The sequence below is a fragment of the Callionymus lyra genome, chromosome 13, assembly GCF_982586985.1.
Source record: "Callionymus lyra chromosome 13, fCalLyr1.hap1.1, whole genome shotgun sequence".
NCBI lineage: Eukaryota > Metazoa > Chordata > Actinopteri > Syngnathiformes > Callionymidae > Callionymus > Callionymus lyra.
The window spans coordinates 16,350,356-16,377,893 of NC_141830.1; the positions used below are offsets into that span (position 1 = coordinate 16,350,356).

At 39.1% G+C, this 27,538-nt stretch overlaps 1 protein-coding gene across 1 annotated transcript; it reads right to left on the bottom strand.

The window, feature by feature from the left end:
• Positions 1-1,306: 1,306 nt before the first annotated feature.
• On the bottom strand, positions 1,307-15,445 carry fam110d (family with sequence similarity 110 member D). Its single transcript, XM_087806123.1, has 2 exons — positions 15,348-15,445; positions 1,307-4,843 (listed from the first exon to the last, which is right to left on the bottom strand). The coding sequence occupies exon 2, from the start codon at positions 4,222-4,224 to the stop codon at positions 2,893-2,895; it is 1,332 nt and encodes a 443-aa protein (XP_087662249.1). The 5' UTR covers positions 4,225-4,843; positions 15,348-15,445; the 3' UTR covers positions 1,307-2,892.
• Positions 15,446-27,538: the final 12,093 nt, after the last annotated feature.

A 27,538-nucleotide genomic window follows, 5' to 3' on the forward strand; every position in this document is an offset into this window, starting at 1 on the left:
CTTTATTTTTAAAGTTTTTTTTTACTGAAATATAAAATTAAACGTTGTATTATAATAAGACCATTAAATAATTAAAAATAATAATAACAATTACATTTTGTAACAAGATAATTACAAGTAATGCAATTTCCATATAAATGTTTAAACAAAAAATAATCTATCTGACATACTGTATGTAGTTTATAGTATGTGTTAAGTAAACTAAAACATTGACCAAAACTTTAAAATACATTAGAAAACCATAATGTATCAAATTAAATGAACGTGATAAAACACTGTGTTAAAAGAAAAAAAAGGAAGATAATGTAACTATGTTTAGTACTCCGACCTTTGCTTGGAAACAAAAAAGTTACATCACATTACGTAAGATTCTGACAAAAATGCTGACTCAGGTCCATACAAAGAAGAGCCAAGAAGTGTCAAATTTGGCAGACGGGTGGAGAGTCAGATGGCCAGCCTCAGACACAGAAGTCTTCTTGTCTGAAAAACCCGCTGCAGCTCACTCTAGCGTACACTATGTGTGGAATGCTAAAAGGATTAGCGTGTTTCCACTCCAGATAATGTGAAAAATGAGATGTGATGTGTCGGAGGAAGAGTCAAGGACGAGACTGTGTCCCATCACTGACTTGCTAAAGCATTACCTTAAAAAGATTAAGGATGAAGTCATGGCCGACTTGTTTACCGACTCATGAAGCTCCGAGATCTTCAGAGTGAAAATACATTTTTATGATGTTAAAAATCTTGTGCAAAACAAGTCAAAACCAGTAGTCATCGGACCAAATGTTACACAGAAAAAAGGTTAAATTCCTTGCCTGAGGCAACACTTTTACATTTTAGATTGAAATGGTCCTAATAAGTTGTTAAAAGTGTTGATGGTCTGATGAAGCTTCATGAAGCAGTGTCATTATTTTCAGAATCCACTAGATGGCGGTCTCTGCATTATTTTCCTTTGTTTTGAAAAACTGTTCTAATGAAACATCACATCATTTTTAAAGTGATTGCGCCACCTACTGACCTCTAAACAACATGACACTGCTTCATGAAGCTTCATCAGCACATCAACAGTTAAAGGCCCCAACCTGTGCTAGCATTTAATCACCTCTCTTCATGTGTAGCCCTTTCAGTTCAATGGAGTGTATATATATATATATATATATATATATATATATATATATATACTGTATATATATATATATATATATGTATATATATGTATTTAGGCAGCTTAACAATAAGCTACAACTACTGAAATCTTTGGAAACCATTAGATCAACAAGGTCCCTTAAAAAGTGACAAAAAGACAACATTTAATAGGTTTATTTTTTTATTTGTTTTTTTCATCATAAAAACATCTTTGGGATAAAAAGCTTTTACATGAAACGAATCCGACAGTCACTTTGTAAACATGCTGGTTTGTGGAGAAACAGAGTCAGGTGTTATTTCGTTCGTTAATCACACGTACAAATATAGCCACTTTGAGTACGACCTTCTTGAACTTGAGCTGGAGAGAAAACAAACTACTTTTGTTGGAGATAAAGTGAGAATCCCTGCTGGATGGATGGAGTGAGGTAGGATTTGTGCTTATCGGAATACACATGCCAACCCCCTTGTTCGTGCTCAGTTTGATGGGAAGCAGGCTTTTGGAGTGAGCCGGGAGGATGAGTCACACACAAGTACGTTATCCTGGTAAATAAAAATGTAATAATTGTAATTGTAGTAAGTTTTCAATCCATGTGGGGATGTAACAAAATGTGACCTTTTTATTTTATAATGTGGGGCTGTCACTGTAGAGATGACACTTCTTTCTTCCAATATTTGGCAAAAAAAAAGTAGGTGTTAAAACATTTATAACTTGTGGAATTAGATCTATTCACATTTGTCTCACTGATATCTGCTTGGTCCTGACTTATATGAAAGCACCGATCCACGGACGCATCATTTTTAACACAAAAAAACAACATCATAAGTCAAAGAGAAAAATAAAAAATATACCTGTCTTTTTAAAATGTATAAGCTTAAAAATAGTTGAAACCTTCCTTATTATCTCTTAAAAATATTACGAATACAGTATTTTTGAATTGAAATGAAACACACTGGACAATATGTATTGAAGTTGGTTGTACTCTATCAAGTTATTGATTCTTTGCTTTTCGTCGACATGTTGTTGTTGCACTCAGGAAGCATTAGCTGTCAATCAATGGCAATTAAAGCTATCGAAACTGTTGAAAACACTGAAATACTGAACATCAACTTCATCAAACAAAGTAGTACAAATGATTCTGCTTCCGTACGGCAGTCTCTGCGGTACTTCTGTGGGATCTGGTCAAAGCTATAAAACTCTCTTCTCTCTCTCTCTATGTCTGTCCGGTTCAGTGCATTAACAGCCCCCCAGGGGTGTTTCGCACGTGTGTTCCAACGCCTGCGTTTCAAGAGTAAAAAAAGACAAACTAAACTGGGACATTTCCGAATGAGGTACTCACGGTTCACTTCACACATGACACCACAGTTTTTCAGTTCAGAAAAAAAAAAAAGCTTAGTGGTTTTCCACTTTAAATTATTCATCAAGAGTGGTTGCTAGTGGCATCAAACTGTGTCCGAACCTTATGTGCCTTGTGAAGGGTTCTGATTCCAGACCAGTTCAGAATCCAGTTCTGTTAAAAAAAAAAAAAAGAGCCACAAACGGCATATAAAATCTTCTAAAACAGGCACGCACACATTTCAAAACAGCTTGAAGAAATGGTTGGACAATGTTTTGCACAAAATACTTCCATATCTATAAATACGATATTGACATGAAGGAATACAAGTGGACAAAACAGTGTCTTTGGGTTTAGTTGGCACAGGTTAATGGTCTACAGAGCTCAAGACGACGCTGATTGGACTTTACTTTGACTAAACTGTGGACTCTTTTGGTCCTTCCCGAGCAGCATTTTTACACCCGTAAAGCCACTTGATAACCCGAGCGTTCCGCTCAATGATTGACACACCGTTGGGGACTTGATCGGCTAGCTCTTCCTGAAAAAGTCCGTCGCCGGAGTGAAGCGAGAACTCGCTGGGCTCCGAGCCGCCGCAGACATCCTCGTCAACGCTGCGAAGAGCCAACGATAGTGTATCAATGGAGCTGGCCCCAGAGACGAAGTTTTCCTTTCCCAGACGTTCAATCATGTCCATGTCCAACCCACAAAAGTCAAAGAAATGTTCCTGTTCTGAGATCGCCTCTGAGCTGTGGAGATGCAAGTCTGATTGTGAACGATGCAGTTCCCCGATTTTCATTCTGGGTGTTGGTGGAGGTGACGCCCGTTTCCATGGATCGTTCTCATCATTACTTGAACAGGTGCCATTCACAGTTTTCATAAGTTTATCGCTAACATGGTCAGATATACAGGTTAATCCTGGGCTTGGAATTGACTCAGGGGAGCCTAAGCTGCGTTCTTGGTCTGTTTTGCTCGACCTCCTGCTCTCGCCATCTGTCGTATCTTTGTCATTAGTCCATGACATGCGCGAATCGCCTTCTCGTGAAGTGGCTTTCTCCTCCCCGATGACCATCTTTTGAATTTTGCTGTCACCACCACTGCTTTTCTCTCTCATGGAACCTTGGAAGAGGCGGCGGACAAAACTGTAACCTTTGAGGTCCATGTTGTTGTTCTCACCCACACCTGAACCAGTGGGACTCTTGCACTCTTTCTTCTGACGGTAGATGAGCAAAGAGTCGGGCCTCAGCATGCGTTTACCAGTGCTTCTTCTGAGGACCGGGGCACTGTGTGGCGCTACCAAGGTGTTCAGTCCTGGCGTCCTTGGACTGGGGGACAGGACATTCCTCATGTTGCTCCTGTTGTGGGCATCGACATCAACTGAGGTCCTGCGGTTCTCCTTTCTTGAGTCATTGTTTTCATTTTCGTCTCTTGAGGTATAGGAGCGTGAGAGGGAGGAAAATTGGGTGTCAGATGAATGGAATGGGGACAGTGGAGGGCTCACACTTCCTGGGATGGCAATGGTTCGCCGAGGCAGGGGTGGCGGGGTGGCACATGGCACCAGTATTGGCTCCTGCTTGTTGTTTATGACCTGCTGACTCTTGACGTATTTAGCTTTATCTGCCTCGAGCCGCTCCACGGCGCTTATTGCGCGACCATGTCCACCGCCGTCTATCTGCCTGCGGAGGTAATCCGGGCCTTTATTGAGGAGCCTCAGAGGGGACGGGGAGCCAATCGGTGTTAAGGGTTTCATCTTTTTTTCACTGAGAAGCTCCCTAGGAGTTGACGTTGGTCCTGAAGAATTTCTATTGGTGACGTTTGAGGGAGATTGAAATTACAGCAGCGCTCATTTCTCTTCTCACAACTCTTTTGGAGAAGATAAGTAGCAATTCAAAAGACCTCAGAATTCAACGTTGTTTTAGAGTAAGCTAAAGTTAGCCTGCAAATTCCTTGTTGGGCTGTGCGCTAGCGCAAAGACAAAATGATATCTTTGTCCAGCTATTTGTGTAGCCAGGGAACTGGGAAGCCCTTCCTTGTCAGCCAGGAAGACTCCAAAATGAGACGCTCGCTGCCCACAGCGCAGCAGAAATAGCAGGCAGGGTGCACTTAAAAAGAGTTGCTTTTCCTCCCCCACGTTTTCTTCTCTCTTTCCTCCCTGTCTCCTTTGCAGTTGATCTTTTCAGCGACAGCTGCCGGGAGAAATTAGATATAACGGTGTCAAATATTTGCTTTGTGCAGGCAGTCTGGGTCAGGACTTGTATTGTTTGGCAGCCGTTGTGGTTGAGAGAACCTGAAGGTGGCCAGCATCTAGGCACTTGTTTCGATGATGGACAGATGAAGAGATGTGGATCTTGTTCGTGTCCTCAACTCACCTGCAAAACAGAAAAAGACATGTGAGTTAGGAGGACTAGATGGAATAAAGAAAAAAAAAATTCTGTAGTAAATTATAAATGATTTGGTGAGCATTAAATTAAAACACCACTTGGACTTTATCGGGAGACGGCAACCTCTCATTCTGAACTTCAACACCTGAAAATATCTTCTATAGACAAACAAAGTCTTGTCTAGATCTCAAATGTAAAACCAAACATTTTCAGCTGAGTTCTACTTTTTTTCAAGGCATATTACTGCGTCTATAATTCTGCTCTCTTGAGGTTTTCTTAAGTAAACCACTTCACTTCTACAGCAATAAACCCTTTTACAGTCACAGTTAAGCTTTCCTTTAAAATTAACAAACCACAACAGACGCTAAATGACACTTTAAGCCAAACACAGTACACCGTGCGTCGCTTCCCTATTTATAGTCTGATATATTGTTCAAGCTCCATATGAATATTTGTTACCAGGGGCGACTGCTCGTGCCTATAGCAGGATAAACAGCAGGGATTATTTATAGCTTGGAAATCTTCCAGCCTTGCTAGAACGAGTACATAATGTAAAGTATGTTGCCACGATTCTGCTTCAGGGGTTCAGGCGGTGTGGTGAGTTACTTTCGGTTCTAAATTAAATGTCTTTTAAGTTAAAACGTCTTCTGTTTTATTAGCCTTCATGTGTCACATTCCTTACGAAGTCAGAAAGATTGACGATTTCAGGGTGCTGAAAATAAAAGCATGAATACATAATCAAATGGATTTCAATTTCAAAGTTGTGTTAAATCAATAGCATTACATGGTTTCCTGTAGGTATAGAGTTCTGGTCTGATGGATGTGTTGAAACGTCATGCAAACGTGGCCCGAGGCTGGTCACTTAATAGTTCCTTCTTGATGTATTAATCGTTACATTACAGAGCTGGATAGGTATTACTCATCTAACATGATATGGTACCTGGTATCGCGTTGGTACACACAGCCAAAAATAAAACCAAAATAATATATCTAAATCAACTAATTAAAGATACAATTACCCAAAAATTGTTACCAGTATTAGGATTTTCAAGGGCTGAACTGGCAACACGAACATGTGTAACATGTATGATATGAATTGATACTTTCCTTGCTTTGAATCCTATATCTTTTATCCATGTAGTAAAAAGCTGAATTAATATTTAAAACACAAGGCTTGGCAAACAGATATGTTTCAAACTGACTGTGACAAGAAAACAAAGCATGGTGGAATATTTATGTTCTTGTTGACACAGGCACCGGAATGCCCAGGTGGGTGGTAGTGTTCTGAGACAGAAGAGTCTTATGTTCGATTCTCTTGTCAGGACAGATTTGTTTCTACAAATGGTTTTAAGAGGTGCGGTTGTGATATGTGGGGGATCATACTTCTACATCCAACCAGTAGAAGGTTTGCTCTGCTTCATACTAATGAGTCAGTGATGATCCGAAAAAAGGGCTTGTTTTGATTCCCTGAGGGAATAACCTTTTTATTATACTAATCCGTTTAGTAAATAATCTCAATTGCTATATTTCATAGTATTTGAGAGAAAAAAAAAAGAATATTCATCCTTTCCCTTTTTCTAAACTCACAATAGAGTCATGAGTCTTACAGCACAAGTCATTTTATTGTTCTCCACCAAGACCACAATTTTCATGGCATTGACCTCTAAAATGAAACAACCCCATAAATCTGCAAAGAAGGAGAGGCGGGGTGTGTTTTCGTCTCAGTTTTCCAGATGTCAGGCTACTGAACTGGAAGTCTTGACAGTGTACACTGACAATAAGTAACATCTACTGTAAGATGGTTAAAAAATTTAAGTGTGTAGATATTCCATTTAGGTATAAATAAATGGTTCAAACTGTTTCATCTAAAGAAAAAAAACAAAGGTGTTTTAAATGGACAGCATTACAAGGTTTTGCTTGGGATTTAAACACACCCTAACACACTCGCCCTCTCACTCCTCAGGGACTGAATGGGGAACAAAGGCCTCCATTAGGTCCATTGATCATAATAAGCCAAATTAGTAGCTAGCACCTTCACTGTGATGTGAAAAGCGTGAGAAGAACCGAGGATTTTTCTCCTGTTACGCGACTCCCTTTATCTCCCGCTGTTGGTCGTGATTGACCTCTGAGCCCTTTACATTTCCCCCCTCACCTTTACTGCACATAATCTCACCGGAACTCCCTCCCGGCTATGAATCACAATACTTGTCCTACTGCATAATCATCTTTTTTTATCCATTAGGTGTAACAAATTGACCTGGCAAAAATCCACCCCCCAAAAAATCATAGACGTCGATACATTAATTTCTTTTGTAGAATGTATAATGTAGAAAGAGTAGACCGAACTCAAACGTTGCTATATGAGATTTAAACTTTGTTGTTGTACATAAAAACAGGTTTTGCAATATAAACCTATAGGCTTTTTACACACAAAATATATTTAGATGTTATCATACATATTATATTATTAAATATTTTCTAAACATTTCTTTAGGTACTTACTTAAGAAGTCCTTTATTGATATTTCTCACTTTGTTTCATGGAAAACCTTTTTTGGGATGATACAACTAGTTGTTGAACTTTAAAAAAATGATTTTTTCTACAGTTCAAACTAGGAAAGAAATAATCTCCTCTTTTTGAATGAAAGAGTATCTTTTTGTTCAAACCAACAATGGTATGGTAAATATAAAGCATCCATGGTGTTAGACATGCAAGGTAAAGATAGAATACCAACATTTACTTGGAAAACATCATTATGGTCTTATTGTTTATTAGAAAAACACCATTGGACTGATCTAACGTTCCCCCTTCTGTCATGTCCTCTCTGTGAAGCGGATGGATTTCCCTGCAGGGGAGGCTTAACCAGGCGCCCCCATGCCGCTAAAGAGGAACCAGATGTTTATGCCACTTTTTGCATCGGGATGTTCATTCAGCAGAAACGGGCCATAGTTGCTTAGCTGAGTCCAAAACACAGGTATCATGTGTTTGTGATAAAAGTGGGACACTTCATTAGTCATATGTCCAAGCAGTGCGCGGAGGGGTCCAGAAAGTATTGAAGAGAGCTCAGAGAAAATTGGTGTATCCAAAGACAAAGCAGCTGGACTTGGATGACAAGGTTAAAGGAAGTCCCTCCGTGGGATACCTATCCAATGAGATCGACAGCAGATCACAGGTTAATAAACTATGGAGGACCCCCGTGGACGTCGATGGGAATCCTTCAGCAGGCTTACTAGTCGAATTCATCTTAAGCCAGATGAGAGACATCTGCTGTCAAACATGCACCTCTTCTATCTCTCTCTCTGACAATCTACATTTCTTCCTTTATTCATGACAACATCTGGCACCATTATCCAGGGCGACGCTGAGTGATGATGGCACGAAACACCCAGGCGTTTACACCGATTCCAAAGCCCACATTGACGCCACGTCTGTGTGTTAGCTCCAGACACTAATGAGTTGGAATTCATGATTATTTTCCGGCTTGTTCATTAACTAGAGATAGAATTTGAAGTCTGCTGCCTGAAAAAGCGGCGTCTTCCTCAATGCCTCAAACAAAAGACACACACTATTCTTTCTTTACATTATTAATGGCACACAACAATGGTCCTCCACCATGTAAGCCCTGACCCAGATCCTTTGCCTCATTAGCTGGGGAGGCAAGAAGACAAATAACAACATGGTGACAATAAAATCTAAGGGATGGAGCCACAAGACACATGGGGCCACTGCTGCCCTAAAGACAAGCCGGTTGTAAATCCCAAACACCATTGTGACGGCCCGATCTACTGTTCCACGCTACCTAGGCCTTTCTCCTCACTCGTGTGGGACAGCAGTCTGCCACCTGGGGCGACTTAAGGGACCCCTGATTTAAATAGACCTCCACCCAGGCCATAAAACAGGCGAGATAGACTGTTAACTTGATGCTGCCCCTCTTTTGTCATTCAAAGTGAACGACTGCAGGGACAGCTGAGAGCTGGAGCAACTAGCTAAAGAAGTCGGGGTCGAGCAGACACCAAGATGTCACTGATAAGAGCTGTAGACATCCAATCAGGTATTAAACTTTCAGTTTATTTACAGTTGCATGGATGGGTTGTGGTCGACTCGCCAAAGGCTAAAAAAACACAGCGGCGTGAGTAAACCATAAATGATGCCGTTCACTAAAAGATGCATTTTGTATAAAGCAACCATGTATCGACTCATTATAAAGAATAAATAGGTTCATGTAATAGTTGTAATTGTTAATCCAATTGTAAAATTTTGCCTTCGTTTTAATACAAGTTAGAAAAACAAGTTATACAGGAAGCAATTTTAATTAATAGGTTGCCCTGTACACACATGTACAACCATATCTGGGTAACAGATTCCACAGAATAAACAAGCCTTTCATAAGAATCGTTTAACCAATATTTTCTGAATATAAACAGTCAAACTATTTCATTGGAAACAAAAGGGTTATCAGACTGTAAGAGCCAGATACTGTCAGTCTCTATCAAAGCAGTAACACCCATTCACGAGCAAACACACATAAGTCAGCTGAGATAACAGGCACACATTCTTGCTTGACTTTATCAAAACACCGGACAAGTTCTCTTTTCTTCTCTGGACACAGGAAGACAGACGTTTCTGAAGATAACTACAGCAACATTTATAATAAGGGGAGATAAAAATGACGTGTGGCTGTGTGTACCAACGCGATACCAGGTGTCACGAAGTGTAATAATCCACCTGTGCCAGCTTTCAAGAGCTGGAATGTTAATACCTCACTGACGATGAGTGATTCGATGACCTCCTTAGGTGAGGATGACGTGCACCTGGTACATCATAGATGATGTTTTAAACGTCCAGAATCTGTCAGCTGGATCATAAGGACATGAATTTTGGAGGGTGAGGAATCAGACGACATCGTTTTACTTCCTTGCATAAAGAAAAATCTGATGAAAGCAAATATAATTTATTACATGGGTCCCCAACCTTTTTGTGTACCACTTTTTGTTCCACATATCGCTAAATCGGCAAGAGCTCTGGTTACAACAGAATGTATTTGCATCATTGTTTATTTGATTGTATGCTGACGATGGTGTTCTTTATGTGTGTGTCTCCTAGCTTTATAGTTTCACTCTTTCACTCATTTACACTAGTCACACACTAATGTCATTTTGGGGAAAATCCATTTTCTTTTTCTAAATGAAACACAATAATGGTAGTTACAATAAATAGAGCATCATTTTTTTAAATTTATGTTCCGTGATGCCCAGTAACAAATGGGGTACCAGACCGATACCGATGCCGGGACTGAAGTTATGTATTGCCTCTATAACTATATAATTTAATCGAGCATCTCTTCCAAGAACAAAAATCTTTATATAATAGAAACAGTTCATATATTTTTCTTCAATAATTCATTATTTTTAGTAAAAAAAAATGTGATCATAAAACCATCCTAATCTGCACTTGTTTCACAGGATTAGTCTCAGTTTGCAAAATGTTGTCACCAGTAGTGAATATGCCACGAATCCGTGTCCATCCCTCAATCTCTCTTAAACGAGGAAGGTCTGCTCGCACACTGTGAAGCCTCATTAAGCTCTCAGCTGGTGTGAATGCTCTCAAAGAGCGCTTTGTATGGCGGGCGGCCAGATGTTTCATTTCACCGAGTCGGCGGATTTTTTCACTCTGCCGGGCAAAATGTCAGCTTCGCCACAGTTTCAGTGCCGCAGCTGGTAAACTGTAAAATGCCCGGAGACAAATTTCAGGTGTCTCTTTACACACCTGAGCGGCAACACGTTGACAACAACGAAGTCTCCCGTGACCAATGGCGAACGACTAAAGCAAGACTGACATCGCTGATGTAAATCTTCTATCTTAGTCTCACTCAAACAGAACACATTAAATGCCGAGACTTTTAGGATTTGTGACGAGGCTGTTTGCAGCTTAACGCTTATCCAGCTGTGTCGTGTCCCCAACCGCTGGGTCATGTATGACTGAAGTGCTAAACTCCCCCCTGCTGTGTCACTACACACTTAGGCCACTTTTAAATCAGCCAATATTGATTTACCATGAGCGCAGCTGAGTAATGTTTGAAAACTGGCTCTGCAAACTGAGGCAAACCAGTTTAGCAATTCAACTAAAATTGAGTTTTTTGTTTTTAAAAAAGGTTAAGCATGAGCACTGTTGTCCCCATGAACTCAAAACTTTTGAAGCAGTAAGTAGCCATTTATCTCAGTGTTGGTCATACTTGCACATGTTTTTTCGTCCACATAAAAACGGCATTTTCTGTCAGTTAAGTTGCACATTTTTGTAACCTTGTCCCAGAGCAGATAGATTTTGGTACCTTCTGTATGAAGGGGAAAGTCGAGAGTGGTCTGGCCAGTATTTGCACTCAACATTCATAGATTCATTATGACCAGGTAGACAGTAGCGGTCATGGGGTTCTTGGTGTAATACCCACTGTTTGGAGCATAAATAGTGTAGGAACATGTTGGATTCATTTCTAATGGATACCGTATTTACCTTAAATAGTCCGATAATTAAGAATATTGCCTCAACTCAAGCTGAATAATCATCTAATCCTGACTCTCGGATGTTTAACTTTTATCTCCTGAATATCTAAGATCTTTCTACGTGTTTTATTTGTAACATTGTTAAATAAATTCCCGTCAAAATAGAAAAGAGCATACTTCTACTCATAAGCCACCAATTCAAGCAAACAAAAAATCTAATTTGATTCTGATTTCAAAGAAAACGATCAAGTGACAAAGACCAAAGAAACTTGTTTTCTCTCCATGCCATGTATGTTTAGCTGTTCACCTCCCCTGAACCTGCCCAGCTGTCCGTCCTTATTACTGATCAACAGGCTCCACAAACAGACTCCTGGTGCTACAACAGGAGTCCCCCCAAACATCCATCCATCCGTCTTTCCTCTCCTCCTCTACCTCCCTCCTGTCAGACAACATCTGCAGCGAAAAGTTCATCTTGGGCCCCGGTTCTGCCGTCCACGTCCCGGGCGTTGTGTGTCATCTTCCCCACGGTTGAGCGGCCACAGTGAGGCGGCGTGTGAGTATGATGGGATGTGGCAGGGCTACAGAGGCGCCCGGTCCGGACTGTGAACAATTACGGGGATGTGAGAGCGATGGGGAGAAGAGCTCCTCGCACAGCTGTCAAGCGTACGCCGGGGAACCATCAGGAGACGGAGATCTGTCGGATCGGCTCTCAAGACTCTCGTCGTCGTGGTGAATAATGGAGGGATTGGGGGCGAGAGCGTCGTGACGTAACAGGAGAGAGATGACTCCCTTAACTTCAGCCACTTATCTTATCTGAACCAGACACATGTTTTTGGAGAAACCACTTAGCTCCTGTACATAAACATTGTCCATTCATACATAAAGGATTCATAACACTGACTGATATCCACCAATAAAGTCAACGGACCAAATTGAATAAGCTTTATTTCCCAGATCTATTCCAAGCAAAATAACATGATTACACCGGATGGAGCCCAGAAGCTACAACCGTTTTGACGAGTACTTCCACCTTTACAAACTGATCTTCCTGAAAAATGAAGTGAGGAAGTTCCCATACAACAACAGCAACAATGACCCCAACCGGGGCGAGAAAAAGAAAAAAAAAGCAATAAAGCCAAATTATAAGCTTCGCCGTTTGTGTGAGAGTGTTTGAAGTCCAAATCCTGAACTTCTCAAACCAGCTGCCGTTCGACAACACACACACACACACACACACACACACACACTAATACATAAAGGCTGCCAGGGGGCAGATGATGTCATTCCAAACTGTATATAGTTGCTCCCCCCCCTCTAATTAACAACCGTAGCTTCCCGCCGTAACCTGGAGGTCCACTCCGAAATGTTTTATAGGTGTTTTAGTTCACACTGAATCTTTGAAGATCAGACACACATGAGGATTGTTTCAGGGTTGTTATGGTGCTCCAAAAACAAGTGAAGACAGCAGAGAGACAAAGACGCTCCAGCGTGTCCTGGCTCTCCCCAGTGGGACATGTTCTGGACACATCACCAGTAAACCTCGGACACATCCTAACCAGACACCCAAGCCACCTCAACTGATTCCTCTGAATGCAGAAGTATTGGACCTGCCCAGATGAAGATGGAATACCAGGAAAAAAAAGGATGAAGTAACTCAAAATGCAAGGAAGAGAGCAAGAAATTAAGTTATGATTCTTGTGACTGTTATAATTCTGTTAAATTTATCAAATTGTTTTCCCAAAACCTTTTTTTTTTTTTTTTATTCGAAGATATTTTTTCAATCCATCATTAGTAATTCACTTGGTTATGACCACCACAGATGCCAGGAGCCTCGGAAAAGCAAGAGGAAAATCAACACTGCGTTTGTTTTAGTGACGTTAATGATGTCAGCGAGACGAGACAGTAGAGGTGCCGGTCTGTGCCCTCGAGCCATCAGCTCACCAACAGGAGGAACTGTCTCAGTCTGCTTCTCCAGCAGCTTCAAACACATCACCTGCCGCATCAGACGACACATAACAAGTGTCGGTTTACGCCCACAATATCATTTTGAATCAAACCTTGTTTGTGTCTAAATCTTTAAAAAGATGACAGACAGGTAACGTTTGGAGGTGTTTTTAATGCTTCTCAATTTAGCTCTTAGCTAGTGTGATTTAACATTGAAAAAAGTATGAAGGGTAAAAAGAGGAACGGTTGGGAGGAGCTGGCTCGAACGTTCATGACGTAAGAGAAAAACTCATCATGCGTCACTCAGTTTTACAAGCGCCTGAAGGAATATGGTGGAGACTCAATAAACAAAACAATTTTTTATTTCCAGTAATAATTGCTGAAGTAATTGAATAACACATGTCTTGAGGTAATAACAAGTAGAGAAAATATCAAATATTATCACATTAAATAGATAAAACAAAATCATGTTTAAAGGAAGAACTCAGTAATAATTCAACTATTTCTAGCTAAATTCATAATGAAGAAGAGGGCGTTAATATTGTCCTCAACTTAATTTCATGTTTGGTTTTGGAGTATTTCAATTAAAGTCTTGAGGTGAGTTTAAGCAACCTAGTAAAAAAGTGTTCCAGGAGATACTCCTCTACTTTTAATAAGATAACTTTGAAAACTTCTGTTCAAACGTTATCCTTTTTTTCTTTTCAAATTGCAAAACACATGACCCTAAATAGAAAGTATCCATATTATAGTAAATTCCATTTAGATTCTTGGGAGCAAAAACATTACCACTTTTCTATGATCTTCTCTGCGAAAAGATCATTTTAAAATCAAAGTTTTTGTAAATGCCAACAGTTGGTAAACACACGCCTGACTAGAAACAATGTTTATGCTAGCAATGCTTCAATGCATTAGTGACCACGAGGTCCTTGGCGTTCAGACCATACAAAAGTTAATATCAGACTCTTTTAACTCCTTTAATCCGTCTTCTACAGCAACAACCCCTCTGATTCCTCGCCACAAAATCTCAGGCTCACCTTGAAAAATATGGGTTTGGAGGACACGTGTGGTCTGTTTAGTCTCGCTGTTAAAATGTTTGGGCTTTTCATCCAAAACTGACTCTTAAATATAGTGAATCAAAGCATAGGGGGGAGGTAAGAGGGCGAAAGGTTTGACCCTCAGGTGGTTCGAATGAATGACGTGTTTAGCGCTTAACTGCACTGACAATAATGACACAATTTATTAGAGGAATAATGATTTAACTTTAGCTAAGATCTCCAAACGTTGTTCTATTCCCTGGAGATTTCTGATCCTTCACGCTTGGATGATTCCAGACAAATGTAAATATTTATTGCAGCTTTGTAACACCTTGCCTTTCTTTAATTTATATCAAAAACATGTATTGATATGATATTTTTTTGGAAATATATACAAGTATTGGAAGAAACTAAAACGAATTGTATGCTGTTTATAAGTGTCTTTAAAGATACAACATATACATATTATAGACACTTTTAATGAGTCAATTAAGAGTGAATATATAATATTATATATAATAGAATATATATATATAAATATTTAGACATTATATTTTCAAGGTGAGCCTGAGGTTGTTTGGCGAGTTGTTGCAAGACGGATTAAGGAGTTTAATGAGTCAGATATTAACTTTAGTATGGATTAAATGTCACGTGGCAATGATTTCATCCAAAGGTAAATATTTACTGCAGTGATACCTAAGTGACACTTTCTCATTAAATTATATCCAAAATCGTGATTTAAAAAGATACCTATACAAGTCTTTTTTTTTAAATAAAATAAGAATTATGTTTATTAATTAAATTAAAAATATAATAAATACATAGAAACATGTCACTCTTAATTCACAAATTTAAATTGTGATTTAAATATAATGGGAAGTGTTTACATGGACTACGATTCACATGTGCGTCCACTAGAGTCCAAAAACTGGTTTAAAACTTTCCACAGCTCAGGACACGCATGAATGACATCATCACAAAAATAATATATAATAACACAATTTGTTTTTTTCTTACCTTTAAGGTTGTTTTTATCCGTTTTCTTCTTGTTGTTGTGATCCCAGTCAAGTGAACGGGAGGAGATCCACGACTGTGTGCGCGCTGCTGGCGCACTGACTCACTGACTGAGCGACTCCGTCTGCTCCAGAACCATAAAACCAGAGAGACCTCCCCTCCGTGCACGTGTGGAGGGGGTGGGCAGGTATGTGCGTGTGTGAAAATTGACTCCTGTGTTAGGGGGGAAGGGGCGAGAGAAGCAACAGGGGGGGATGTGGAGACGATCTTAATATCTTTTCTTTTTTTTTTTAAACTAACCATGACGTCATACAAACGTTTCTTTTCTATAAAAAAAATAATGATTCAATCTATTCCATCTGAAGTAGTTCAACTTCTCAAACCCATGATATGCTGATATTGTAGTATCTATAAGTGTTGATTGTTAATCATTGTTCATTTGATGATTGATTGCTCTACTTCATCACTATTGTTTGTTTGTTGATCAATATATCCTCGCTCAGTACTTCACACATGATCTGAATGAACTTTTCACTCTTGTATCTGGTTTGTTGCCACACGCTGGACCTTTGACTCCAAAATAATCTATTTGAAACATTGTTTTGGATGATTATCTTAAACTGAAAATCTAACTGTTTTGATAATTTCCCCCATTGCAGGAAAAACAAGGGAGTTCTTTGTCTTAATTCATGTTAATCTTTATCTATTTAATATGGCTTTTTCCTAAGTGAGAAAAAAAAGAATATAATCGTTTTATTTCATAAACAGACTCTGAAGGCGTAAAGGAGGATCCGGCAGAGAGATCGCCACAATTCACACACACCTGTTTCTCATTCCTAAACCTGACAGAGTGAGATAACACAGCGGGTCCAGAGCTAGGAAATATTTGACCGGGAACACACTTCTCAATCCAAAACCTGACCAAACATCATCCACACTTTTGTTTATCTAATGAAAGCCACTTTTCTATTCAACAACAAATCTTTCTATGAAACGTTCCATGAGATCAATATAAGCCCAACCTTTTTTTTTTTGGAGTTGTATAGAACTGGTATTTCTGAGAATAGATTATGTCCTCCATGGCTGACGAGGCCGTCACGCTACATTTGGGGCACCTCCAGACAGGAGCCATGGCTTTCTGCAGCAACATGATCTACTGAACCCCATTGGTTGACCTTTGGCCCCGTGTGACCCAACTAAAGGAAGCCACACTTCCTGCCCAACCCTGGGCACGCCGCGTCGAGCGACCTCCAGCTTGTTTGACGCCATATTTTGCCCCCCTGGAAGACACTTATCACGGTGAAAGGCGTGTGCTCCGTGGCTAACGGGTCTTAAACTTAGCAGGTGGCTAATGCCGAGCACAACTCCCGTTGCCGGTCAGCTGTTTAAAACCCTGTTAACGCCACGTGATAAGCTATTGAAAGCTGTGAAAGATCACATACTGTGAGCCCTGGAACCAGTAAAGCAGTCTCTTAATGAAATAACTGCAGGAAAACCTCTCTTATCGCTGTCACCAGGCACCTTAAGTGTCTTTTTTTACTACCGGGTCACTGGCTAAACTGTTTTGTGTCCACTAGTGATGGTCTGATGAAGCTTCATGAAGCAGTGTCATGTTGTTTATAGGTCAGTAGGTGGCGCCTAAAAATGAAGCGATGTTTCCAAGAACAGTTAAAGGAAAATATTGCAGAGACCGCCATCTAGTGGACTCCGAAACTGCTTCATGAAGCTTCATCAGACCATCACTTCCTTCAACACATGACACTTTGCGGTCATGGTTACTTACTTACTTATGGTTGCTGTAAGTAAGTAAGTAAGTCAGTTTTATTTATATAGCAGGGTCACAAAGCGCTTAAACAATCAAAACAATATTCAATAAAGTATATACTTTAAAGGTCAAGATAAAACTGATAACACAACAGGAGTTCCAGAAAATCAAGGAAAAGCCTGAACAAATAAAAACGTCTTGAGATTTTTCTTGAAAGAGTCAGTAGGTCCATCAAGTGCAAAGAGAGAGGAAGATCGTTCCAAAGCTTAGGAGCAACAGCCCCGAAGGATTTCTCTCCTCTGGTCCTGAACCGTGTGCGAGGAACCATCAGTAGATTCTGATCCACAGACCTCAGAGCCTGAGCTTGGGTGTAAGGCTGGATCAGATCAGTGATGTAAGGAGGAGTCTGACCATGAATAGATCTGAAAGTAAGAACCAGAATTTTAAAGTTGATCCTGAAAGAAACTGGTGGCCAGTGAAGAGTTTTAAGGATCGGAGATGTGAGTTCTTCTACTAGAGCGGGTCAGAATTCTCGCTGCAGAGTTTTGAATCAACTGAGACAGTTCCTTCTTGTTAAGACATGAAAACAAACTGTTGCAATAGTCCAGCCGAGAAGATACAAACGCATTGATTATATGCTCCAGATCATGTTGTGACAACATTTTCCTAAATTTAGAGATTTTTCTCAGTTGAAGGAAACAGTTTCTGGTCAGTTTTCTGCATCCTGAAGAGAGGAGGATGCCTGTACTAAAACTATATTTGGTGGCAAGTGTCCTTGACTCGTACAACCATCAAGGGAGTTTCACTTGACCTTCTAAGACTCTACCTACTTAACGTATCGCATGCTCCATAGAGATCAAACTGTGCGGAGATTTGAGTCCAAACACTTGGAGGAATCAGTGTCCAGACTGTCAGAAGAGTGTGGGGAAAAAAAAGTGTGAGAAGAGATTTAGGCACATAATCTGAGATTGGAATTAAGTAATCCTACTTGCAAACTGTAAATCCTGTTCTTCAGTATATAGTCCCTAACTATGACGCACCACTAGTCATCTTCGGAGATAAATCCTGTAGGTTGTGTGAAGTATATCCTTGGAAGTTTCACATGTGCTATTTCAGAGATGCACCGGACAAAGAAACCGTTTAGCGTTCACCTGTGGACGTGCTAGAACTGATGGACCTCGTCTTTTTAAAAGGTGTTTGATCCATTGGTTTTTGATACCTTGTTTTTTTTCTAACAGTAACATGTGGTCAGCCTCGCCTTCCAAGAGATCATGAGCTTGGCAACTGTGAAGGTTTTCGTGAAACGCATCTGGTCAGACGTCCTGTTGGAAGGGGATCCAAGATAATTGTTCACCAGATCATATCTTCACTGTTCATATTTTTTAGCCGTACATCAAAGATAACTTTGTACTGAACTGCAACCATTCTATGAAGATCCTCCACGTAGAAAACATATTCAATTCAACCCTATGACCTGAAAATGCATTAATGGGAAACTATGTGTCTGGTTCTTTAAAGGATTCTACCTTGAAATAAACTAGTTATATAAATCCTGGGCAGTTTCATGTCTTATATGCGTCAACGTATTTTGTCGCAAGGTTGAAAGTATTATGGTAGTAGTAAAATACTGCACATTTCACCAGCACACATGCCTGAAAGGCCAAAGGATTATTGACACCGACGTTCTGCTATGTGGTGAACTTCCTGCTCCAGCACATCTTGGAACATTTGCCCGCATCTATGCTGCAGTCGATGACCCAACAAGCCATGTGGTGGCTATTTGGGTGCCGGGTGGGGGGTAATGGTCCGAGGTACGTGATGAAGACTTCAGAAGGTTTACATCAGTTACAACGGACATGTTACCTCCTTGTAGTTTCTCTCAAATTTGATGTGGTCCATTTCTCCTCGAGGGCCCATAGATCCCTTTCCTTCGCTTGAGTTTGAAATTGTTTCCTGATGTTGATGTTTTCGGAATCTGATTGTCTGTGGATGCAAAGACTAGGCATGTCTATTATTATCTAACTAGGACCAGTTTCTTGCTTGTAGTTGAAAATGATCCGACGTGGACGAACCTATTGTGTATTGAAAGTTCAAATTTCAACAATTCTAAAAACTTACAATAAAAAACATATATCACTGTGGCAGATGCATTGTAGGATGATTGTTAACAAATAGGGATTTGTTATTATCTATTACTTGCCAAATCTCATTTGTATATTTAGTTTTTATCTAAATTTTTTTCCAAATTAAACTGAAGGCAGATATAACCTATCCGTATGACATATACAGTATACTATGATATTAACCAAACCAGTGTTACAATTTGAATTTATTATAAATAGTTTAAAGAAGTTTTAGAATTTCTGATTAATCTTTTTAAGCTCTCAATAATTTAAATTTTGATTCAAAGACAACGTATCATTAACGTTTTAAAAGGGGCACATATGACCAGTATCACAAAACATGCCACTTAAAGAAAACCACTCATTAGGTTGAAGGTCTAGTCAAGGCTACTGTATTGTGCTATTCTGACATGAATTATGTTGTATTGTTTTGTGTCCCTGTACCTTAAATGTACTTTTATCCGTCCCATACAATTTTTTTTTCTATAGCCACTTGAGATACAATGAGTTCATACATTTTCCTGCCTTTAATTAACCTGTTTGACTAAATACGACCTCGAATTCATGTTTTTGTTGTTATATTGTGTAACATATTGACCTCCCTTTTGACCTTTCTTGCACTAGAGCGTTGGCATGTGTGTATTTTTCGGCCCCTTTGCCGACCTTTACCCCTGTAATGACAACACAGTTGCCAGTTACGACACCTTTTGCTCTGAGTTTATGAGTGAAGGAGGAACAACATGTTGCTTGTGACACAGAAGGGCAAAGAAACAAGAGTCCTTTGAATGTAGTCCTCAAACAAATTTGATGATCGCCTGGTAAATCTGGTCTAAATTATCATTTATTTAAAACTGAAGGTATTCTACCACCACATGAATGCACTTTTTTTTTTTTTTACAAACAAGTGAGTCTGTGAGATCTTTGACAGCAGTGTGTTAATTATTAATACATGCGACAAGCAGTAGAAGATTTGACTAAACCTCACAAGAGTGTACAACTGAGGAACTTCTCTTTTTGTCATGAAGGTCGCACATTTTGCAGACTGCAAATACTATAACATCTACCATTTCTTACAGCAGAAAATGGGACAATCATCTAATTTATAAATATAAACAGTAAAGAAAAAGCCCTAACAATGAGCCTGTATTATTGACCTCTTAGAGAAGAAGACTGGTAAATTTTAAATTTTTTAAATCAGAGAGTGAAGGTGATTTCTTTAATGGGTTTTGGGGAATTTGTTGTTTCAGTGTTATGGTGAGATGGTTTTTATGTATTTAAATGTAGAGTTTTGTAGGTCATTTTTTGTATTTTTACTTTTGTCTTTCTAAACGTCGGTCCGTGAATATAATCCTGACATTTAACCGGTAAAAAAGGTTTAGCTGCTTTAACTCACCAAACTTTTTCGCAACTGCTAGCTTCTCCAAGGGCACTTTTTTTGACCAACTCCTGACATATCTTAATATATATTATTAAGTATGATGAATTATATTCCTCTTAAACAAAATGACATTATTGATTCTTCAATGATTGCCAAAGGAGCAACAAGAAAGGAAACATAAACTCAAACATGACATAGATTAGTGTCTTTAGTCTACCTGGTACTTCTAAAATGAACAGAATTACTTCAATTCCAAGATGGCCACGACCATAGGTTGGCCTCAAAAACATGGTTCAGTAACAGATTGGTGACGTCACAGATCCTACTTCTATGAACCGCACTAACTAGAAATTAGTAAAAGGTTTAATTGTCAGGAGGAACAAATAAACTTCACTAATGACGATGTTGTTCAAGTGCTTTATTGAAATAAGGAGTAATTAAAGAGAAACATCTATAACTCTATTGTATTTATGACTGGACAGATTTGACATTCACATCACGTGTGGATTCACTTGACCTCCATCTTTGTATTATCTTCGATGAACCATTGTTTGTGTGAACGGTAGAGAATCCTTGAATCTTGGAAATGTCAGCTCTGATGGCACAGAGTTGTTTTGCTGCAGATCAAGTTTTGTTTTGATTCAGTTTCAACACGGTGGTGTCTGGTACTTGGACCGGTGCTGCTCTTCCTTCGAAAAGTTTGAAAATTGTTTTCCAGAGCATTAGTCATGTGATGTCTGGAATTGTGATAAGGAAGTGACTGATATTTCCCATCAGTAACGTCAGTAGGTGTTATTTGTTAAAACAGTAAAATCACACGAGTGCGCATTTGCAAAAGTTAGCTGCTGTCAGAATAGTTCAACTATAATGACGGAACTGTCAGTTAAATGTAGATACTTTGTTTACAAAACAAGATAAACGCTCACATGTCAGTTTCTTCTTTTATCTTCTTGGTAACTTTAAACAGTCTCTCAGTGCCAAAGGGCAACTAATGTGTTGATTTAAGTGTCTCTAAAATAGATTGTGGACCTCTATTGTACTCATCAGTATGTGTTTGTTAAAACAAAACTCTCTTTTCATTGAAATATTTACATTAGAAAATGTGCTTAAGCTCCGCCCACCACTTGGTTTTTCTGTAGATGAAATCTTGTTAACCATAACCACACTAACCCTAATCTACTGGAAGTCTCCACCTCCAAAGGTCTTGTTGAATAATCAAAGCAGGGCGTGATTACAGCTGGCTATAGGAGGAGTGAAGCCATTATTAGGTCATACTGGAATCCACTCTCATAACCTCTCGTTTGCTGAGATTTCAGACAGGGGAGAACTTTTTAAAGTATTAACTTCAAAATATGGTCATGATGAAGAACTTACTGTATCTTGGAGCACAAGAACTAACTTTGAAACATGTGACTAAGTCAGAAAAGATGGGTTTTCACATTAGTTGCCTTTGAAAACACTGTCTCTGACCCACTGTTGTTTGGGGGTCATGTGACAGGATATTCCATAGCCACACACTATTATAATTCATGTATAATGTATATATCGAAATAGCAACATGTCTCTTCAAGTTGAATTCCTTGTTGACAGAGACATCGTGACAAAAAATGCACATTTAAAACTTCTGTCTGCATGTTAAATTTAACTTGCACTGAGAGGGAAATGTGGCATAAAATGAACTGGAACTCCTTGGCTTTCCAAAATGCATAATTTGAAAAAAAAACGTCGGAAAGAATCAGTATGAGTCAAAATGAGACCTAGTGTTGCTTTAAAGCATGGCTGACTTTGTTTACATCCGATCCCAACAGTGTTCCTCTGATACAAACCAGGTGTTAATTAATCCCATTTCTGGAAGATATTTTTGAGCTTCTGGTCAGCTCGCTGGAATATTTCATTTGATTTGTCAGCCATTTGAAAATGGCCCAGGTATTAAAGAGAGGATGGATCCACAAAAGTCGGCTCTGAATCAAATCAAGATTGACTTCAAAGAGGCTTCATGACGGTAATGCCGCCAAACAGCCTGGCTGTTCGCTCTGAGCGAAAATGTCGAACATCTGGCACCGAGCAGATGTGGCTCTGGAATCAAGTTAATATCCCGAGATTACAAATTCTCCCTTTTTAATAGAGGAAACTGAACCAAAATGGTTTTAACAATCAATTAATTAAAAACCTTTGTTGTTCTGCTAACATTTATTTTACAGGGTGAAAAAGACATAAACAATTGAATACGACTTAGCATCCAAATTAGGTGTAAAAAAAGACTTTTAACATTGAGAGTTAATTTGTCCCGTCTTGTTGTAAATTAAATAAAGCTTAATAAAACAAACACATGTAATGCAGATGTTTTGTTGAGCTGGAAAATAAGTCAGAACACATTTCCTGAATGTTATTGTCCAACATGGATCCATTCAAAAAGCCCTTTTAGCAGTCGAAATGTGCAAAAGAACTGCACTGAAACCTGCTTGCATAAAACAACCAGTCAAACCTTCAAATGATTTGAGGATCCAGATGGTAATCCAAAACTATACCAAAATTGTATTTATGTATAAAGTTTCATTAAAATATGTTCATCTGATTTTTTTTCTGGGTTATTCTGATATCAAAATGACAGACTGATTTTTTTTGTTTGTTGCTAAATTATAAAAGGGTTAAATCTCTAGAAGCACTTACATATGATCATTTTTACATTTATTTTTAAAATATTGAATTAATCTAATAAAATTATATATTGCATTAAATCTAGACTTGATTTGACCAAGATGAAGGAATGTCAAGACCAATTGATACTAACCGACCATTTCTGGGTCAAGGGGACATGGAGGCCTGAAAACAAATGTGTTTGTGGTATCCCTTGTGTGTCCCTTGACCCAGAGATAACACAAGGGTTAAAAAACACGGGTCTCCAGAATAAAAAGCAATCCCATCTTAAATATTTTGGATGTTATTGCTTCAGATGTTGTTGTATATTTACAGCAACAGTAATTCTTACTACATTTTAACCGGCTGTCCAGGTCATGTATTACTAACTAATATTCCAAAAGAAAGGACTCAGGGATATGTTGATGCCATCAATGCAATGGAATGATTCACATCTCGGACTCAAATGGTTAACATCTCCACTACACCCTGACGGATCGGGTCTAATCCAAATGGTTTCCACATGCGTCTGGTTGCCTGGTAGTGTACCAGTTCTGTAATGAGCTATACTTGGATCACCTGGGAAGTATTGTTTTGAAGCCTGAGCCTCAAGGCCACTGTTAAATAAAAGGATTTTAAAATGTCTCTACATCCATTCTCCTTTAGATCTCCTGAAAGAAAAGAGCTGTTTTAAGTCGTGCTACGGCTCACTAGTCCTCTTTCTGATTTCTCCTCATCACCTGCCTCATGTCTGGAGGTGTTGAACAAGCTAAAGTGACCATGTGACAGCTCTTATTGTCCCCTGCGGGCAGGGAAGTTCTGCCTTCCTTTTGTGTGTCCTTAAACAGGACGTACAAACGTCTCACCGAGCCTCGGCCTGTGGGGACAGGTTCTGGTTCACACTCCAGGGTTCGAAAGGAGCTCGGCTTTTTGAAGGACCGGGTGGTCGCTTGGTGACGGTCCAACAGCTTGTCATCACCCAGCTTGTCCCAAAACATGAGTTTGAAGTGGACACACCTTGTCGGTAGGTGATCTGTGGAGACCGTGTTTTAAGGAACCGAAGGGAAGATGATTTGTGGTTTTGATAGAGCAGCCGGGGTTGCTTCGAGTGGATGGAAAAAGAACGATGTTATTCCATTAAGAGTCAGATGGTGTTAGTAGCATTATATGCAGGGTTGAAACTATAGAAGGTGTAGGGGGAGAAGTAATGAGGCTTGAACTGTTTGGACGAAGCCATGTGGTCACCAAATGGTGCTCCAGTTAATGGGATGAAGAGGAACAGCTTTCTGCTTGGCAAAAGGCTTTTGCACCCTGGTGTTGTCTTTTTGTGGAGCAGTCAAGTGTCCGCTAGTCTCTATGATCTTTGTCCAGACTTTCAGGAATATGTTGTGAATCTGTGAGCGCAGTCGGTTGGAAAGAATTTGATTGCAGGATTTTCCTCTCGAGTCCAATGAAAAGTGAAAAAAAATCAACAGTGTTAAAGTTTCTACCAGATTACACTTTTTTATTTGTTGTACATTTTTATAAGTCGGCAGGAGTTTCTATTGCCTGTGATCCTGCGAACCATCTCTCAGTGCCAGCGTTAGCATCGATGCAAGATGTCACGATATGACCGATTTCACGGCTGTCAGTCCCAGAGGTGGTCCCACTTTCTAAATCCCTGCAGAGTTTCAAACGGAATGAATTGCCCCGCTATAATAGCTATAATGAAAATCACGTTTTCACCCTCCTTTTGGCCAAAAGCCAAACATGGCTTTACCCCAAATTTGCTTTGATTGCCATGGATGGACCTGCCACTGTTTGATGTACGTCAGGATCCTGCAGGAAGCTTTAGGAGCTCCTAATGAGCAGTCTCAAGAGTGGGCCGAGCTCCCCCGAGGGGCTTGCAGAGAGAGGACTGACCGACGAAGTCAACATTGAGCGGGAAGAACAGATTGGCAGACACTCAGTCTGGCTCCAGCGATTGATAACCTCAGGGTTTCTCCCGCGACTGAAGACACATGTTTATTGGATCAAGGAGCCTCCGTTTAACTGGACGCAGCTGCTTTTGACACCCGGGTCTGACCCAGGGATGCCCCTTAATGTGACCGTCCCAACAGATTATCGGCCAAACCCACTAAACAAAATGCTACGTTGAAATGTTTGCACAAAAAATGCAATATATTTTGGTGTCACAGATGAATACCTTTCATATAGTTTGGTGTAATATTTTTGTGCACACACAGTTGGGAAAACTTTTTTTTTGTTTAAATGTACTTTGATTATTACATGATATTGTGAAAACAATGTTATTGTAAATTGATTAATATGTAGGAAAATAACAGTGTGATAAATACAAATATACTATAAACTTATGAAATAAAAGCCCTTCACTCAGTATGTTATATTTTTTTTCAATACAACTTCTGATTATTCTCAAGTATATTGTTACTGTTTGTAACAAAATTGGCTAGATGGTATAAAAGCAGTTTCTGTTCAAAAAATGTTGCAAATTATAATTGCATCATATTATTTTATAATATGAAATAATGGAACATTTTTTTTACAATTATTTTCACAGAGCCATACAGTGGAGCAGCAGGACACAAGGGTAACAAAAAGGTAAAAAAGGGTAAAAAAGTTTAGTTTGTTATGTAACCAAACATACATTTACCAAACTGTCTTTTACCTAATATGAGTCTAATTTTGATTATTGTCTTCTGGTTAATTCTGTCAAAAAGGTGACCCAGAGGCTGGAAAACAAATGTCTTTGAGGTATCCCCTGTGTATCCTTTTGGTTAACCAGGCCACTGTGTTTCCTTGACCATTTGTAAGAGTTTTATGGAATTTTAAAGTTTTTGTTTCATATAAACAACTCACTTAAAATGTATAATTTTTCACTACAATAGATTATTTTCAGCTAATTACAATTCCCAACGAACCGACACTTAGAATCATAGACCATTTAAAAAAATATATATTATATCTATATATTAATATATTCAAACATTTTTAAATTGTAATCAAACAATCTACCAATTGAATAAAACAATTTGCAACTTCAATAAAACAATTTAATACTTTAATAAAACAATGCAAAACCTGAATAAAACAATTTACAACTTTAATCAAACAATTTTCAGATATAATCAAACAATTTGCAACTTTAATAAAACAATTAACTACTTTAATCAAACAATTTACAACTGTAATCAAACTATTTACACATTTTGTAAAAACTGTTTACAAATGTAATCAAAACATTTACAAATTTTGTACAAATATTTTTTTAATTTAATCAAACAATTTACAACTTTAATCAAACTATTAACTCATTAATTTTAAACCAACAATCGTACCAACATATAACATAACATTAAAAGGCACTTCCAAATGTGTAGTGAAATTCCCAGACTGAGTGAAAACCTTCAAGTGCCTAAAAAGGTCATTTTCCAAGTCAAGTATTTAACAAATTCTTTAGGTCAAATAGAGATAGTGACCATTTATCAAACAGCTTTTTGAGTCTGGCCCAGCGTAAACAATAGAGGTCTTGGTTTGGGACCTTAATGCCCTCGAAACAACGGCAAATTGAACCTGAGCACCTTCTTGGCCTCGGACCTCCCACTCACTGCTTGTTTTCTGAGGTCAAATGTCTGTTTTGGTCAAAGTCTTCAGCCAGAAGAGGCTGAAAATAAAGGTTATAATTGAAGTCGGACACAAAGTTGGCAAGTAGCGCCATGTTTAAGATAGCGAGATAACGTGCCTGTTACCACTAATAAGAGATTACCGCGACACCAAAACACCATCGGGACTTTAAATCTGTTTGTCCACTTGTTATTCTTAACCACTTTTTATCAGCCGGGGGAGTTTCTGTGTTGTCTCATGGGACCAAGCGTTAACAATGAAGACACTATAAACAGGAAACAGAGACCTCTTTGGTTTCTCCTAGGAAGACCCAGCCCGAGTTCAGTGACTGACACAAACCAGAACACACACACACACAAACACACATACTCACACACTCAGAGCAAGTAACCTGGTTTATTTACATCCTTGACACCTTAATCCCTAAATTGTTGACACAGAGAGTGGAAAGTTACCCAGAGAAGTTCACTAATATGTCCAAATCTTGGAGTGGAAAAGTCCGGCCATTTTTTCGTTCGTCATCATGTAATTTCTTTAGTCATTCACTCTGTTGATTAGGATTTGAGGAAAAGAAAAGAGTGTAGTTATTTGTAAGTCATGCCAGGTATCAGCTAATCCCTAAAGACCTTTTGATTTGGTCACTGATGATGATTGAGCATCGTGACAC